Source organism: Castor canadensis, chromosome X (genome assembly GCF_047511655.1).
Source record: "Castor canadensis chromosome X, mCasCan1.hap1v2, whole genome shotgun sequence".
NCBI classification, from domain to species: Eukaryota; Metazoa; Chordata; class Mammalia; order Rodentia; family Castoridae; genus Castor; species Castor canadensis.
The window spans coordinates 30,540,960-30,560,324 of NC_133405.1; the positions used below are offsets into that span (position 1 = coordinate 30,540,960).

The following is a 19,365-nucleotide window of genomic DNA, read 5'->3' on the forward strand; positions in this document are numbered from 1 at the left end:
GCAGGATTCTCACAGTGAGTAGAATCCAGGCCTGTTACCAGGACTTGGCCAGCACTGAGTAAAAAAGTATTGACTAACATCATTGTTAAATAACCAGTCTTGAGTTACCAAGACATAGGAAACCCAGGCATCCACATAGGAGTACTCATGGAATTTTATGGCCACAAAGAGACATTAGAAGTCATTTTACAAATGAGCAAACGGGTTTCACATTGCTAGTTGGCTAGATGTAGAGTCAGACCTTTGAGCTTCTGTTTCAGATCTTTTTCTGCAATGACCACACTGCCTTGCAGAAAAAGGAGGCACACTGGGCTTACAAGAATGACCATGTGAGCTGAAGGTTGTGGCTCAAGTAGTAGAGTGCCTGCCTGACAAGCACAAAGCCCTGAGTTCAAACCCCAGTACCACAGAAATAAAAAGAGTAACCATGCAAATTCTAGAGTGCTAGAAATGGGTATCAGGAAAAGAATAATACGGAAGCTCTATAAAATCAAAAGGGAAGCTGAGAAACTATTTGTTCCTTCTTCTACCTGCTTAACTCCAACCAGAAAAATGCTGAAGCCCTCATGGCCAAATAGCATCTGTTTACAGGAGAATGTACCTCTTTCTTTCTCTTGAAGCAATCCATTCTGATACTGAAGAGTAGTCCTTAACAAAATATAGCTCCTGTCCCTCCATTCCTATACATATAGGAATGCACAACCTTTATCATGTGCCTAATTCTTCCTATACTATGCTGTGTCCAAACCTGGTTTCTTTCACTTATATCCTCCAATATCTTAGCCAGGTTTGAGTACTGCTTCAAGTGTTTCTTTGTCCTGCTAAAGTTGGAGAATGTAGGATTGAACCTAGTATTGGATTCAGGGTAAGAGGAGGGCAACAGTTGGTAGAATTTTTCCAGGCCACAGATATCAGGCCCTCCAAGGAAAACAAACCTTAAGTATTTCTGTAAGGTAAGAGGAAGGCTTCTTTTTTTCTTTCTGTGACTAGAGAGGACAAATTATTTGCCACAGTAGAAGTAGAAATTGTCTTCTTAGATGACAGTGAGAGAAACAGAAACAGAAGCAAAATTTTGCAGAATGGACAACTACTGTGTAGAGGGAGCCAAGCCATTAATCCATTCAACTTTCCATTATCTGCAGCTATAGGAGAAATGACCCCAATGACCCTGAAGAGTGGATAACCCAAATGAGACTTTAGAATTCATCTTGTGCAGTGGTGGTGTGTGGCATGATGTGCTATTATTTAAATAGTTAATTGATTTTCATAATTCTGTTTGACTTGGTCCAGGGTCAAAATTGTACACTCCAAATATTAGTATTTGATGCCTCACTACCTATAAGCATCCTGTGGGTCAAAAAGAAAAGCTGACCACAGAGAAATAGCTAACAAGGAAGTAACTGTCAAGACAAGAATACTGGAACAATGAGGCAGGCTTTCTGGCCTGATGAACTAATATGCTCCTAATTGTAATAACCTTACCACAATTGAAATCCACATGAAAAGCCCCATGACTCACACAACAGGCAGGCCTTCTTCTCCCACAGACTGCAAGAGTAGCCATGATGCCTTTGTTTGTTTCCCTGGCATTTGCCTGACAAAAGATTTTGGTAGGCTAGGTATGGTGGTACATGCTTATAATCTCATCTACTCAGGAAGCAGAGATAGGAGGATTGTAGTTAGAGGCCAGCCAAGGCACATAAGGTCTTAGTGAGACTCTATTTCAAAAACAAGCCAGTGTAGTGGTTCACATCTGTAAACTCAGCTACTTGGAAATGACACAAAAGGCAGGAGTATTGTGATCCAAGGCCCATCTAAGCAAAATTAGCACAACACGCTATCCAAAAAATAGACTAAAAACTAAAAGAAAGGACTGGGGATGTGGATCAAGTGGTAGAGCACTTTGTCGAGCAAGCAGGAGGCCCTAAGTTCAGAACTTAGTACTGGGGAGTGAGGAGAGGGGGAACTTCTGCTGTACTAAATGGAAAAGTTCCCAGACTGGGGTCAGAGCATCAGTTTTGTCACTGCTGCCAGTCCAAACTCAGGTGACAGTTCCTTAGACCCTTTGTGGGAAGCCCTCCCACTTGAAGAAGACTCTGCATTTACATGATCTCTTATCCTTGTTCTTCTGCATTCTCTGTTTCTGAACTTTGTTAGTGCATCTCCTCCTTCCACAAACACTCAAAAGATACCCATTGACAAGTTAAAAAGGACTTTATAGTATCTGCGGGTGCCTTCTAGGCTGTTTTTTTACAAATGTCCAATTTTATGAAGGATGGTTAATAAGAGATTTCCCCTTCTCCCTGATAGTAGAAAGGAGGAGGGGCAAGGTAAATAAGTCAAGTCTCTGAATGAGATATTTGCCTAGGAATAGGGTATGATTCCCATGCAGAAATGCTATGTAATGATCAACCAATTCAAACACATACAATATTTCCTAGGCCTCCAGTTTCCTCTAGAAAAGAAACTAAGGCAATGCTTCCAGACAGATGAGTGATTTCAGTTAAACAAAAATATAGAAGTGTAGAGTGTTCCTTCCAGTCTCAAGATATAATAGAAATTCAACACCTTTCCAAAACACTTCTGCTTGTGCTTCATGCCCTTGATAAAGCTCAAGAATGAGGCAAGCAGAATTGTGTTAATGCTGGGGAAGACTGAAATAAAGATAGGAAGAGTAAAGAAGTAACAGAGGCAGAAAAAAAAAACTTTTAGAAGCTTCTTAAGAAGTTTAGCTGCACCTCACAGGACATCTTAGTAAGTCTCCCAATACCATTTTAGATGATTCTGTATGTTCTATAACCCCACTGACTCTCATATGTACCCCATCCTTCACCAGCAGCATCATATTTCCACTCAATAAGTCTATGTAGTGAGAATCTATCCTTTGCCAGTCACTGAGAATACCAAGATGAATGAGACACTGTACCCTTTTTTGAAAGATGTGAGTTTACCGTCTAGTGAGAAAGAAATCTCAGTGATAGGTGATCACAGTACATTTGATCAAGACAGGACTCAACTATCTTCTCTCACACAAACTGAGGTTTCAGCTTCCTAATGTTTTCCCTGCCCACGTGTGTCTTCTTCTATGATTCACTGCTACCAAATCACTGCTCAGATCATCCTATCCTCCCCCTTATAAGCTTTCTATGCTTCTCCACTGTCTACTAACTACATGCTTACTTCCAGAGCCTGGTCTGCCAGTTCCTCCATATTATGGTCCCAGCATACCTCTCCAGCCTTACCTCCCACTACCTTCCTAGAGGAACCCTGTACTCAAGCAATGCTGTTCCCCCAATAGACATTCCACCCACCTGTGTGCTTTTCTTCCTGCCCTTGCCTGTGTTTGCAATGCCTTCCTCCCCTCACTAGTCTCTACCTTCCAGGATTCAAACACTACCTCTTCTCATTCTTCCTCCTCTTCTGCTCAGCCCAGCTGAAAATGACCTCTGCCTCTTCCGAGCTTCTATAGCTTTCATTACAGAAGCACATGGCCATTACAGAAGCATTCTGCCATTGGAATTATTTCATATATGTCTTATGTGCCCTACTAGACTCTGAATTTCATTCAACACTGTATCCCCAGCACCCAACACATAACTCTGATAATTGTTGAATGAAGGACAAATGAAGATAAAAGACACTTATGGACTTGGAACTGAATCACAGGAACCAAATGAAATGCTTAGTGAGAAAAGGGGAATCCAGTATTTCCTAAAGAGTTCTTATTAGGTTGGTCAGTTTTCTGACAGGAAAGTGTAAACAGGGTCAGACTCTTCTATATTTCCTTTTTTAAAAAAGTAATGAATTTTCCTTCTACAATCTGAAAGTTTTCTTAAAAGCAAAGGTGGAGGAGCTTCTAGTTCCTACTCTGAACACTTTAACTCTCACTTAAATGGTTCTCAAGGGAAGAATCAGAATGTCCTTTATGAGAAAATATCAGACCATATACATATTTATACAACATTTATACATATTTTAATAATGTATAAACATAATTTTCCCAACTAAACTTTATGCTCCTCAGGGACAAGAATGAATTCTGAATTTCCTTTGCAAATGATTTCTTTGCTCCACTAGGACACACAGATGCACATACAAACACACACACACACACACACACACACACACACACACACACACACACACAGGTGCTTATGCCCACAGCCTATCACAGTGCTGAGCCAAAGGAAAAGTGTGCTCAATACTTCACTGATGAGTGTCCTGTAGAACCCTCACAGTGGAACTCTGTAAAATCATTCTGGAGGAGGAGGCAATTTAATATCAAATCTCCTCTAATAAAACCCACTTCTGATGACAGAAGTTGTTGCCTGATGGTATAATTCACTGGCCAGAATTTCATGCCTGGTCAGGTGAGTGCTGCAAGCTGCCTGGGGTAAGTAGAGGGGGCTGCTTTGTGTTGTGGCCTGAGGGAATCAGTTGAGGCGTATTGGCTTGTACTCTCTGCACCAAAGGATACAGGCACCAAAGGGAAACATACAGCATGAGATATTTTGATTAAACTTGTTTCTCTGACATTCAGTCTGGATAGATGTGTTCCCCCTGTGGTGAGAGAGGGGGGAAGAATTTAAGCAAGGCATAGGAAATCAAAAGTTCCCCTTCTTTCTTATCCACTTTGAGCAATCTTTCCAAAGTTGTGGGTCTTATCCACTGATATGTACATCTTCCTCTCTTTGGATATGACCCTACAGAAGAGAGGTAGGCCTTTATGTTTTGATTCTGAACTAAATAAATGATTGAGCACATGAGAGACACCATACTGTGGGCACTATCAAATGTGACTTTTACTGAGACTGGAAGACTTGGGATTTGTGAGTGCATTGAGGGATGGAGTGCTTTGTTTATGATAGACTTGCATTTTGGAGCTGGTGGAGTGGCTCAAGCAGTAAAGAGCCCATGCCTAGCAAGTGTGAGGCCCTGAGTTCAAACTCCAGTACCCAAACATACACTTTGAAATAAGGATACTTCTGTGGCCACAGAAAGAAAGTTAGGCAATATAACTTTCTAGCTACTCAACGACTGGACAGTCCTATGAGAAATGATGCCCTATTCCCAAACCATCACCCCTTTCACTGGAAAATGTGCCAGCAGAAGCCTCCAGTTAAATCTGTCTGGGTAATTGCAGTCTTATGCAGGATTCTAGCTTTCCTCTCCTATTGTACTACTGTCAACTTGGAGAGCAGGGATGGGAACAGAATATGTAAGAATGCATCTTTGCTCTTGGTGAAAATCCTTAAAATGTATGTCAGAAAAAGAGCACCAATGACTTAGCTTAAAGGAGTTTGGTAGATAGTTTAGGAAACCAGATTTACCCAGATGCCTTTGCTGAGGTTCATTGGTACTTTCCACCCTTGCACCTCTGCACATGGATGGCTCAATTGCTTTATCATCTTGTCATCTTTCTGTGATGAGTGGATGCAACCACCAAACTCCCCTTTATATGAAATGTTGCTTTAAAACAAGGGGAGGGCTGAGGGTGTAGCCCAGTACTAGAACATTTGTCCAGGGTTCAACCCCCAGCTCCACTGTGTGATTGGGAAAGAAGGAAACTGCCCCAAAACTATAAAGTCAATTGGAAACCTGCATCCACAGTGTCTTAGAGCAGATTTCCTGGGTGAATGATAAAGAGTAACATTGACCAAGCACTGAGGAAAGCCCTTAGAAATCAGGAAAAGAAAACCAATGAGGCAGAGTGGCTGGTGCTCAGTGTAAAACAGGAAGGAGCAGCCTACACAATCCAGATTGTTGGAATCACAAACTCCCTTGAGAGAAGACATACAGACGTTTTCTTCTATCTGCTGCCTGGAAACTTCTCCCTACAGGGAAAAGCAGGTTGATACCTTGGTAGAGTAAAAATTTGACATTGTTTTCTTCCCTTAGAATGAACACCAGGCAAACAAGATTGCAGCTATAGTGGACATTCAAGTCTTTCTATTCATCTTTCTCACCTGCAGCCTGCTTCTTATACTGCAGTGCCCTAGAGCCGGCTATGGGCAAAAAAGCTGTGCAGAGGAAGAATTTTGCCATTGACTCCAGGCACAAATAGCACCCTTTGGTCTTTCTTTGATAATGAGTCCTTAGCTGCACAGTAGCAAACGCCAACCATTTTTACTGAAACCCATTTAAACAAAGGGTGCACCCAATTAAAAACTATGGATGTCAAATGACCAATGATTATTTTTATTCACATACATGACCATTTTAACTGGTAGCCTGTGTAAGTGTACATAAACACAAGCAGTTACAAACAGAATCCAAATTGAGGCAGCACTAAACATAGCCTCAAGTTCAATTCTATCTTGTAAAATAAGGCCTAGACCACATTCCCAAGCCTACTAAAGGTTGGTATAGGCTTTAAAATTTCAACAACTACCCAGGCTGAGTTCTTTAAAACCTAGTGGATTAATACTGAATTACTATACTATGCCATTTTGCATAATTATTGGGGAAAGGGATAGTACAGCCAGACTCCGCCATTGTGTCTGGCCTGTATTCTGTTCACTTTGGCTAAAAAGAATGTAATTGTTTAACATTTTAAAAGCAAATAAAAGTGCTTAAATATTTTGCAATTTGCAACTTGAAAAGAAAACAGTAATGGGTTTCCAAGTGCATGTCTTTACTTTTAATGAAGTGTTTATTTTTCATGGTTCTACTGGCAATAAAAGAACAACTTCACATCAAAAGCCTTCAGGGAAGCAGTTTCCATTTGGAGAACAGAGAGATTGCCAATAATTCTTATTTTTTTTAAAAAGTAAACTCACTAGACTATGTTTCTAGATATGGGTTATTGCCTATTATCTCAGGTAATTATTATTTTTGTGTCTTACTCAATAGGCAAATTACAAAATATTATGTATTATACTCCAAAAAGATAAAAAGAATGTAAGTGACACCAAGATCAAAGGGCTCCAGAATGTTTTAATGAACAAGTTTCCATTATCCTCTGTACTTCCTCATTTTGTTGGAAGAATGATTCATTCATCTCAAATTTGGCAACTTAAATAGCAGCAAATTATAATTTCTCATCATAATGCAAAATCAGTTTATTGGCCTTCTCAGACTTTGAAGGAGCTTTTGTGCCTCCCTTTTCTTTGACAGCAGCACCCTCTGCTGGTTTTTGTAATCCGTCACATCTATTGGGATCCACCCAAATTGCAGAGGCCTCCCTGCAACATTGCACACAGCAGGACATGATTCATAAATCCATTTTCCACCCTGATGATTCATTACCAGATATATTTTTCTGTAAAACAGCACAGCTCAAGGAAGCTGCTCAAGGAGCTGCAAAAATACCTTTGTTTGATTAATCATCTCTCTTGACCTTTTTCTTCTTATTGAACAAGGTTAATAATACTTGTTATCACTCAAAGTTAAACTATATTAGCTGCCAAGTGATTTTTATTTTGCAAAGGCACATTATCACTGCCAAGATGATTCAGAGTTAGAAATGGTTACATTCCTCAGGTATGACCCAGAGGGACATTTGACCAATGCAACATTTCCTACTGGAGAGGTCAGCAGTTTCCACAGTGACCTGGAGAAACTGACAAAAGTGGAGCTAGATACTTCCAACCGTGAAAATGTCCTCATGTCAACAAATCTGACAGCAACTAGTACCATATATATTTTAAAACAAGGTAAGAATGTTTGCAACTTCATTTGACTAGAATGGCACCTATCTTACATCTACCCTCAAACCTGTGAACATCGTTAATAAATAGAATTTCCCTCTGACTGAGAAGATGGATTCTTCTCCCTGTTTTCCAGCTGAAACCAAGACAGCTTCACACCTTTTACTAGTTCACATATTCACTTTGAGCCACATTTCTTTGGGAGCAATGAAGTTAATTCCTGCCAAGTCTGCTCTTCCATCGAGTCTTTTCCCAACATCCAGCCATTTGTAAAACTCTTTTAAGGTCTGACTAGCTTATATGAAAGCAATAACATCTGTGTCTCATCTGAGCTTAGTATTCTAGATCAGTGCTGTCTTGGTTGAATGAAAAGGGCAAATGAGGACACACACCACGGAAGAATATAAGTCACATGAGAGAACTAAATAATGTCACTATACAAAGTGAGGAAAGTAAAGAATGGAAGAAGAAAGAAGGAAGACGTGATTTGGAAGGAATTTGTTGGAAGCTAGAGGGGAGGTGGACAAAGAGAAATGGCTTTCTCTCTTCCCAGTCATTAGAGACTCATTTTGTTATTAGGTTGTGGAGCCAGATGCTCTAAGAGGAGAGCTGTACCCACTTTTTTCAGTGTTATCACTTTGTGGGCTACAGCAACTGTGATGGCATCCCCAGGTGGTAAGGATGCTGAGTTGAACTTCATACTAGCTTCCAGCATATTAAACTAAGGTGGCCAATCTAAAAAGTCAGAGAAGGAATTTGTGAGGGAATGCTTTAAAAAGAAAACAAAAGCAGCTTGCAATTTTAGGAAGCAGTCTTTTATCCAGAAAATAAGATACCCCAGCTGTGAAAATAACAAGACGCACATAGATAGAGTGTCTAGCCCAGAGGGCAGTCAGGTCCACAGTGCCCTACCTGCTCATCCCTTCCCAAATGCACTTCCTGAAGCTAAACTTGTCACTTCCTGGCTTCTTGCTCTTCCTTTCTTCCCCCTCTTTCTCCTTTGCTCTTCTGTATACAGAAAATACTCAAAGTGCCTATCGAGTAAGTCCAGATGGTTCGCTACGTGTCACCTTTGCCAGCGGGATGGAGATCAGCCTCAACTCAGAGCCCCACATCCTGGCTGGGGCAGTTAACCCCACTCTGGGCAAATGCAACATCTCATTGCCTGGAGAGCACAATGCAAACCTCATTGAGTGGCGGCAGAGGAAGGAGCAGAACAAAGGCAACATCTCAGCTTTTGAAAGAAGACTGAGGGTAAGGCTTAAACTTATAGAATATATCAAACTTTATGAGTTTCTTTTAGAAACTGCACATGCTTTCTGATCTGAAGTCCCATTTCTCCAAAGCTTTTCTAGGTGACTGACTAGCTTATATGATATACTAATTCAAGAGAGGGTGCTAATGGCTGATAATGGTTCAGTATCCTTAAAGGAGCATTCTAATAGGAGCTTTCTTAGTCATTAGCCAGATAAAGTGCTCTAACATTAACAATTTCAGGCACCAAAACAGTCTGGCTAGAGGAATATATTCAGTCAGTAAGCCCTCTAGTACCCATACCAGTAGGCTCTAAAGGTACTTATCAGGTCCTCCAGGTAGACCGATGCCCCTGCCTTTGGGTAGTTCGTAGAAAGACAAGGCAGGCACACACAGAACAATGTGAGACATAAGGCAATATTCAGACAAAGGCAAGATAGGAGGGAAAAATCATTGCATGATAGCATTGTCATGAATACATATTAAAAGCCAGAGGGGCAAAAAACTAGAACTAAGATTGGGCTGGAGTACTCAAAGATTGCCGCCTAGAAGAAATAAAATACTTGGAAGTTTTTGAGTCCTGACCAAGCATAGTTCACCACAGTTAATCAGCACTCTCTGTCAAAATCACTGTTCTCCAACACACAAAGACTGCAAACACCACAGGACTCTATCTACTGGTCCTTTCTTAAACATTAATTGATGTTAGGATTATGTAACCAACTTTCCAAATATAGTAACATTCAGTTGCAGCCCTAGAGCAACTGCCAGCCTGAAGAAATACTCACTATTGAGGCAAGGCCTGCTCTGGCACCTGTATCATGCCTAGGATACTGGGGATGCTTGCATTTTCTTGACCCATGATAAAAAAAATTGGTAACCTTAAGGCTATAGAAATGCAACTACTGGGCTGGGTGTGATTGTGCATGCCCCTAATCTCAGCTATGTAGGAGGTGAAGATAGTAGGAGGTGGTTCAAAGCTAGCCTGGGATTTCTTTTTAAAAAGAAAAAAAGTTAGCAAGACCCTATGTCAAAGAACAAGCCAGGTATGGTGGTACACACCTGTAATCTTAGCTAGGCAGAAGGTGTAGGTATGAGGATTGTGGTCCAAGGACAACTCAAACAAAAGTGCAAAATGCTATCTGAAAACTAAAGCAAAAAGGACTGGGGACATCAGTCAAATGGTAGAGTGCCTGACTAGCAAGCCTCAAGAACCTGAGTTCAAATTGTAGTACCACCAGAAAAAAAAAAAACAGAAATTCAACCACCAACCAACCATCCAATTCAAGGGAGAAGCAGTCAAACCACTTATATGGCTTGGACAAAATAATCTCCACTGTGCTCACTTTTCAACCAGCTCTGTTGGTTACATATAGACACAAGCTGTAGTGAGGTGTTTTTTATAATAGCCACTGAAGTTCTCTGGGCTCGCAAGTCAATTCAAATGTTTCAATTCTATTGATCAGTCTCTAACAGCACATTTACCATTTGCACCACTGAATTAAGAAGTGAAACCAATCCAAATAGTCAAACTTATGTATGTTTGCAGCAGCCAAGGTATTTATTAGAGTTCTTCAAGAAATGGGAGCTCCTGGGTAAAACCTTGGATGGGAAATTGATATAACTTGCCCTTGATACCCACTTTTTTTTGGTAGTACTGGAGTTTTGAACTCAGGGCCTTACACTTGCTAGACAGGCACTCTTAACACTTGAGCCACACCTCCAACCCTGATACCCACTTTTATGCATAGCTTAACAATGCATTTTTTAAGACAGAACCTTGCTATGAAACCCAGCCTGGCCTCAAACTCACAATCCTCCTGCCTCAGCCTCCTGAGTGCTAGGATGACAGGCAGGTGCTGCCTGTCACAGGTTTTTTAAACCTGTGAAATTAAAATGTGTTAGAGAAAAGTAAGAATCATCCATAAAAATGGCTTATCAAACCTCATGGATTCACCAGAGAAAAATGGCATTGACTAAGTGATTGGTAGTGCTTCCCCTACCTTGTAGCCTCAACAAAGCATTACTGATCATATACTGTGTGATTTGGGAATTTTCAATTCTTTAAGATAATTTATTTTGTCTAGGATAACCTACCCTATATTTCCCACTCCCATATGCACAGCTAATGGAGAAAAACTATAAAGTACAATTCGCAGCCCAAGTTGTTTTTCATGTTGAAAAGCTAATGGCCACAAAATGTTGAGGAATGACGTGTTCACCAATACGAATAATAATTTGACCCATTTTCCATCCTGGGGTAGAGATGAACAGATTCATGGAATGGATTATAAGGGCAACAAGTTCAATTCCTTCTCCTCTATGTGAGGTCCTGGCCTGAAGAATGGAGCCCCTTATTGTCTAGGTGGTGGTACTCTGCATGTCTCTAGAAATGTAATAACAATAACAGTCCTTTGAGCATACTTAGTGCCTAAAAATCGGCAAAATGCTTTCACAGCCAGGATTTTATTTGATCACCACAACCATCAATTGTTATTCCCAATTTACACATCAAGAGACCAAGGCCCAGAGAGGTTAAGTGATTTGCCCAGAGTCAAACAGCTATTAAGGATCGGAGCCAGAGCTAAAATGCAGGTCTTCACCTGGTTCAGCACTCTTTACATTGCATCACGCTGTGCTGCCTGGTTCCTTAAATAATTAATCTATAAATTATAGAGTAGAACCCACTCCGTAGAGCCACCTTGACAGGGCCTGAATCCTCATTTCAATGCCAACAAAAAGAGACAATCGTGTCTAATGTACTGGCAAGTCTGGGTGGTACAGGACAACTGGCTGGCCTCCAGGCAGGAAAAGCATGAAGGAGACAAAAGGAGGAGGATGATTGTTTAACTGCTTGATTCTCACCTGCCCTTCCCATTTGTAAGGACGTTTGTATATACTGATGTCTCAGTTTCCCCAGACTAGGCAAGGGATAGAATGCCTAATGGTGTGAATATGCTCCCAGAAGATAGCTGTGAATGCAATTTTGACAAAGCAAATTTTCTTTCCCCACTGACTGTATTATTTCAGAGATGAATAAGACTCTCTAGTGCCCACAAGTCCTTGATACGTTAACTAAGTCATTTCTTTCTCTTGCTAAAGTTGCCACTACAAAGCATGGGCCAAGGGGATTAAAAGAACTGTTGGGACAGAATTCAGATACTCACACAACATACAAGCCTTTGTTGTACTGTGGAAAATGGGACTCCTCTGAAAACCCACACAAAATTTTGGTTGTCATTTGTAAATGTGGTCTGGCAGTAAGTCATAAAACACGTAATTGTTCTGGCACAAAGTGACAGGTTCATTTAAGGGTCCATTTGGTAAGATGGTCGACATCACATGTTCTGAAAAGCCATTGATCACACCTACCCTAGACCATCTAGCTGGAAAGAAAAAAATCAGAAAGGGAGAGACCCCCTCTTTGAGATAAAGCAGAAAGAGCTGTTTTTCTCCAATGATCAGTGATTTTTCTCCCCACACAAAGTCAGGATCCCCTTCAAGGTGAGGGAGGCAAACTGTTGGGAAACATGATACCCTGCTCAGCCTGAGCAGGCAAGGGATTTGTTAGCTCTGAGCCATCTTTCACCAGCACCATTAAGTGAAATAAATCACATTAACATCCTGAAATTTCATTTATTTTAAAAATCCATTTCCCCCAACCTGAATTGTGTTTGAATCATCTTCCTTGCAAAGTACTTTTGTACCCAATCCATGTATCTTCTCATCTGCTGTATCAATCTGTCCCCATAAATACATTTCCCTGGACAATAGAGAAATTAGAGTGCAGATAACAATAGAAGCAATTGTAAAAGAATTGGACATTCACCAAAAGCAAACTGGTTTAGGAACTACAACCAGATTGCACCTTTCGATGTCCATGGATAATAATGTCATATGAGACTTATCTCAGTATTGGATCCCATAGCTCTTTATAAGATTTTACAGACTAAGATGTAAGGTCACAGCAAAACTCCAGAACTGCAGCCTACTTTTTTTTTGAAAAAATGAGGAAGCTTATCACTTAAAACCAAACTCATAAAATCAACTAGGATGATTATATATTTACAAGCAAAGTGAAACAAAGACAAAAACCCTTACAGTTGATTTTTAACTCTACTGAAAGATAACTGCAAAGGACACAGCATGGCTTTTAAGTGCAATATGCAAATGTTCATATGTGATCTGAGCTCTAGTGGGGGAAACAAGCCCAGTTGAAACACAGGGTCCTAGGCTGGAAATGATGAGGAATTTGGGAGGTAATCAAGAAGGTTCTAGTAACCCCCTCTGTTCTGAGAAGTTGCCTTTGCTGACAGGGCCATCAGGGTTTTCTGAACTGGAGTTCTCATTTCACACTTCTTTCTTCTCGGATTTGGTGGGAGCATTCATTTTGTGAAAATTTATACAAATTGCTGCTTTGGAGATAAATTAGCCTATTTAGAAAGCACATCTGTAGTTTTCTCCCAAGCAAATGTGTTTGTATCCCTAAGGAGTCACCTAAAGACAGGCAATTTTAGGAGTCAAGGCGTCTGGGCAGTATTGTTTTTGGAGGTCAGGGGATTCTCGCACCCTTCAATTCATAGAAACCACTATTTTTGCTCATTGTGGGTCAACCCTACTTAGATAACTAAAAAAAAAAGAATTATTTCACCAACTATTTCACCTATATGTAAACTTTAATAATTTGATATATTTTTAATATATGTTGTAAGGTTACACAGATAAATAAATCAACAGAAAAGTACATAATGAGAGCAAATTAATACAGTGCAAAAGTGTCAAAGTTAAATAATATGATCAAATTAAGGTGAGAGGAATAAGTAAGATTAGAAAAACACCTGGCATGCCAAAAATTTCACACTTCTCCCACCTATAAAATGATGAGTATGGAATGTGTAATCTCAATTATTAATATTAGTATTACCACTAATCATAATAACAGCAGCTAACATCCTTTGAAATCTTTCTATGTGCATTACCATGCATTAACTCATTTACTATTCATATGTTTTTGTTTTCATTCAAATTTATTTATTTATTTTAGTTTTTTAATTTTTTATTGTTGTGCTGGGTAGGGATACATTGTGGCATTTATAAAAGTTCTTATAATATATCAAATATATCATAGTTGAATTCACCTCCTCCACCATTCTCCTTTATCTTCCTACCCCCCATTCCTGGAATAGTTTCAACAGGTCTTGTTTTTCCATTTACATACATGTGTAGACAGTATTTGCACTATATTTACCCTCCCACACCCTTTCCTACCTCCCCCCCGTACCAAAACCCCCATGCAGGATTTGTTCCACCTTCTTGTTCTCCAATTTTGTAAAACAAAACAAAAAAATGACAGTTTGTTTGTTTAAGACAGCTACACAGAGAGTTTCTTTGTGTCATTTCCATGTATATATTATATATAATTTATATATATAATAGCATACCTTATTTATATATATATGTGTATATTATATATATATTATAACCCAAACTAGTTAATCTCCTCTATTTTTCTTCTTTCTGTCTTAGTCCCTTTCTTGTGGTGGTTTCACCAGGTTTAAAAATTCTATTCATTCTTGTATAGAAAGTACATTAAGCGTATTCACCTTCTTAACTTCCTTCTTTTACCCTCCCCTTCTTGTATGTGACTTCTTCTTAGCATGATCTGTTTTTCATAATACTGCTGTATTTGTATTAGGTCTGTATTCCACATATGAGAGAAAACATGTGACATTTTGGCTTTCTGAACCTGGCTAACTTCACTTAAGATGACGTTCTCCAGTTCCATCTATTTACCTGCAAATGACAAAATTTTATTCTTCTTTGTGGCTGAATAAAATTCCATTGCATATGAATTCCACATTTTCCTCATCCATTCACCAGTAGTGGGACATCTTGGCTGTTTCAATAGCTTAGCTATTGTGAATAATGCTGCAATAAACATGGGTATACAGGTGCCTTTATTATAAACTGACTTACATTCCTTCAGGTATGTCCCTAGGAGTAGACTTGGTGGATCATATGGCAATTCTATTTTAGTTTTTTGAGGAGCCTCCATACTGTTTTCCATAGTTGTACTAATTTACATTCCCACCAACAGTGTATAAGGGTTCCTTTTTCTCCACATCCTTGCCAACATTTGTTGTTGTTTGTGTTCTTGATGGTAGCTATTCTAACAGAAGAGAGGTGAAATCTTAACATGGTTTTGATTTGCATTTCCTTTATGGTGAAGGATGTTGAGCATTTCTTCATATGTTTTTTGGCCATTTGGACTTCTTCCTTTGAAAAGTTTCTGTTCAATTCATTTGCCCATTTCTTCATTGGGTCATTGATTTTTTTTGAGAGTTTAGTTTTCTGAGCTCTTGTATATTCTAGTTATTAATACCAGCTGTACAGCTGGCAAAAGTTTACTCGCATTCTGTGGGCAGCCTCTTCAATTTAGAGACCATTTCTTTTGTTGTGCAGAAGCTTTTTAATTTCATGTAGTCCCATTTGTCTTAGTTGCTGAGCCATTTGAGTGCTATTTAGGAAATCATTGCCTAGGCCTATTAAATCCAGTGTATTTCCTACTCTTTCCTGCATTAGTTTCAAAGTTTCAGGTCTTATATTAAGATCCTTAATCCACTTTGAATTGATATTTGTACAGGGCAAAAGACATGGATGTAGTTTCAATATTCTGCATGCAGATATCCAGTTTTCTCAGCGACATTTGTTAAAGAGGCTGTCTTTTCCCCATAGTATGTTTTTGGCGCCTTTGTCAAAAATCAAGTGGGCATAGATGTGTGGCTTCATATCTGAGTCCTCTATTCTGTTCCACTGGTCTTCATGTCTGTTTTTGTGCCAGTACCATGCTGTTTTTATTGCTATTGCTTTGTAACACAGTTTGAAGTAAGGTATTGTGATCCCTCCAGCTTTGCTCTTTTTGCTCAGTATTACCCTGGGTATTCTCAGTCTCTTGTGCTTCAAAATGAAATTTAGAGTTTATTTTTTAATCTCTGTGATGAATGTCACTGGAATTTTGTATCATTTCCATTTTACGGATGAAAAAAATGAGACACCATGTGATCATACAGCTAGTAAGTGGTGATTACAGGATTTGAACCCAAGCAACCTGGCTTGATAGATCTGAACCATCTCCTAAAATCACCTTGTTACTAAGATTTTGTGCACTGGCAAGCTAAAGAGAGTTTCTTGGAATTAGAAAAGGAAGAAATTGCAATTTAGAAATTTCAAATGAAATATCAGTGACTGATACACTAAAGACATGCCCTGTTCATTTGTAGGGAATTCTTGAAACAAAAGCAGACCTAAGTAAGCTTTTGATTGTCAATCTAGAGATATCAATAAAAGAAAAAATGTACAGAATTAGTGTAGTGATTGATTTCTAAAATCCAGTACTAGTTACCTTAAAACTAGTGAGAGTCAAGTAGCAGGTGCTACTTTAAAATCGGCTATAATTTTTCTATCCATTCTTATAACTTCACAAAAATTAAATGCAATGCATCTTCCAAACTGATGCAGCTCTTTGGTCCATCTCTTTTTCACCTTCTTCTTCTTCAGCAAAAATTAAAGAGGTAACTCAGTTGTATTGTGAACTGAAATATTAGACAGTGTCCTTGAAATTCTGCCTTTTCCTCCTCATAGAGGAAAGAAAATCAACCGCCATGATTGTAACTCAGAATTCAGCTCCTTTAGGGTGGCGGGGAGGTCAGTTTCAGCATAACAAATTTCCCTTGGTATAGACCCAAAATAGTCAGATATCACCAGTTGCCTGTATAGCAAGCTAATATAGCATTATTCTACTAATTGAATGAGTCTAAACCTGATAGGCTTGAGAGGGCTTTCTCTTGAGCAATTAGAACACTGACTCCTAAGAAAGAGCAGGAAAAGGAGGCAAAGAGCACTTGCATTCCATGCTTCTCCTTGTACCCATCTTTCTCAAGCACTTCTGCTGGCAACGTTATCCGTGGCTCCGTAATATACACTCTCGTCTCTTTCCTCTCTGCTCCAAGTGTAAACAAAAACCAAGCTTCCACCCCCAAAAATTTTTTTTAAAAAATAGATAAAAAAGACAAAAAAACAAAATCCAAGCCCTTCTCCTTAGTGTACATGAAGAAAAAACTTAAGGGAAAACAAAAGATAAGTTATGGCATGGGTATATATTCCTATATTTAAAAAATAAAAACAAGTCTAGCTTTCTTACCACAACATACAACTTACCAGTTGCCAAACTCAAAGGCCTTATTCAATGTACAACTGTCCAAATAAGACCCATTTTAAACTTGGGGCTATTCCCAATTTTCGATCCTTTTTTCCCCTCCCTCTTTTTTACAGGAGAAGGATTAGTATAGACTGTTTGGAGAAAAGGTAGAAATAAAGATTGTTGGCTCACAGTTAGTGTAAGGGCTATTGTCTTCCAGAAAAACAAGCACATGTATAAATATGGAGCTTTCTCAAATTTGCCCATGACCCCAGAAGTTCATGGCCTTCAGTCTAGCTCTGATGCCTTCCATAGAGACTGGCGTCACATATGCACTTCGGACATAGGTTTCGCAGGCTTGCCTGGAAAAACATTCAGCTCCCCAAATTTCTCACATGTGGTTTCTACATGCGAATGAGTGAATGGGGGGACCTATGGCATCTTTGATCCCCTTTCAGCCCTTAGTGAATTTTACATTAAATTCCAAATCTGACTTTGAAACTAGTATTTTAGCAGCATTAGAATATCAGGGTACATTATCCTAAAACACAGAAGCACAGTTGCAGAAGTCCTGACAGGCATAGAAAGAACATTAAGCAGTCTTCCTCTGCTTGTTTCATAGTGGATTTTCAACACACTGATCCTTGTTTGTGTAGCTGTAATGACTTCATTAAAAATGTATTCCTTGCATGGAAGCAAGGGGGTGGGGGGGAGAGGGAGGGGTGGGGAGCAGGAGGGGAGAAATGGCCTAAACAATGTATGCACATGTGAATAAATGAATTTTTAAAAAAGAATCTAAAAAAAAAAAGAAATGTATTCTTCAGTAGTAAACTTAATCTATCAGACAACTAAAACTACAAATTTAGTTGAACTGGAAATCACTTGTTACTTTGACTCCTTAACTACCATTATAACATAAATTATAACAGTTACAACCATCTCTGGAAGTACATGGATATTTTACAGCTATTGTAAATGAACAGTATTACAGTTGGAGATATGTGGCTATAAAGCCACAGGAAGGGTGACTGAAGAAAGAACACCTGGTTTCCTATAGGCTTCCAAGCCCCAAGTATCAAAAGACAGGAAATATGTGCTTTTCTATCACCTTTTAGGTGATCACAGCGGGTTACTGTATATTTATGCGATACAACACTGCATGCCTTTGCTACAGATGGTTTAAAAAGTCATGATTCCTGATCTATGGCTCTATTTCCTGAATTAAACCCACCTCTGAGACCAACAGCACTTTCCTGAAATAAGTTGAGTATCTAATCACCAGTCTTCTGGATAGAATTCATGGCATGGAACATTTGATAGGTCTTTTTTTTGCAGAAGTTCAAAATTAAGGGCAAATATCATTAGCCCCAGCTGACTGAAGAAGAAATTGAAACCAAAAGAGGATTAGTAAAGATAGAATGAAATGGGCTCTTCTACTACTAGTTAATGGGAATATGAATTTGTACAATCTTGGTGCATGATAAAGTAATCTCTTAAACTCTTTTAATATGCCCTTCTCATCTGACCCAGTATTTTCACCTACAGGTTTCTGTATTAAGGAAATTATTTATTTGTAAAAATGTTCAACAAAACAGGAGATATAAAAGAAAAATGGAAAATAAAAGCTCTAATTTCCAACTATGGGAGAATGCATAAATCAATGTTTACCATGTAGTAAGATTTTATGTAACCAATAAAAATCATATTTTAGGAATATGAGTAATACTCATATTTAGGAACATAAGGAATGCTGGAGATAAAGCATTGATTGAAAATATGGAATACAAAACTTAAAGTACAATCCTAGTTGCATGCTTTAAATGTGTGAACAAAGATTGTGCTAAAAATATAAGATAAGTGCAATGAAATGCAGCAAAATGTTAACAGCAATTCTTATTGGAGAGATTACAGAAAATTATTTTCCTAGTACATTTCTATATGTTCCAATTTTCTGCAATGAAAAAGTCACCACAGTTTTTAATCAAGCAGTGGGGGGTGGAAGAAATTATTTAAAAAAAAAAAAAAAAAATATATATATATATATATATATACACACACAAGAGTACTGACCAAGGGAAGACCAGAGTCTGATATGAGAATGTTGGCTTTGCAGTCATCAGGCCACTAAAATAAAAAATTTTTGTGAACCAAGATTTTGAACTTCAATTCCTGAGACTTCTAGAGGTTTCATGTTTGGGTTTCAGGGTAGTTCATAGGTTGCCTGAGATTATATCTAAAATGTTTGTGGATGTGCTTATGCACATT

The 19,365-nt window shown here is 38.9% G+C and overlaps 1 protein-coding gene across 11 annotated transcripts in view; it reads left to right on the top strand.

The window, feature by feature from the left end:
* The window catches only part of LOC109686404 (teneurin-1), an 835,907-nt gene that overhangs the window by 801,141 nt on the left and 15,401 nt on the right, over positions 1 to 19,365 (top strand). For all 11 annotated transcript variants that reach the window (XM_074064014.1, XM_074064010.1, XM_074064012.1 and 8 more), the window contains 2 exons: positions 7,483 to 7,655; positions 8,668 to 8,903. In XM_074064014.1, the coding sequence (XP_073920115.1) occupies positions 7,483 to 7,655; positions 8,668 to 8,903 (409 nt within the window). The remainder of the gene's footprint in view (positions 1 to 7,482; positions 7,656 to 8,667; positions 8,904 to 19,365) is intronic.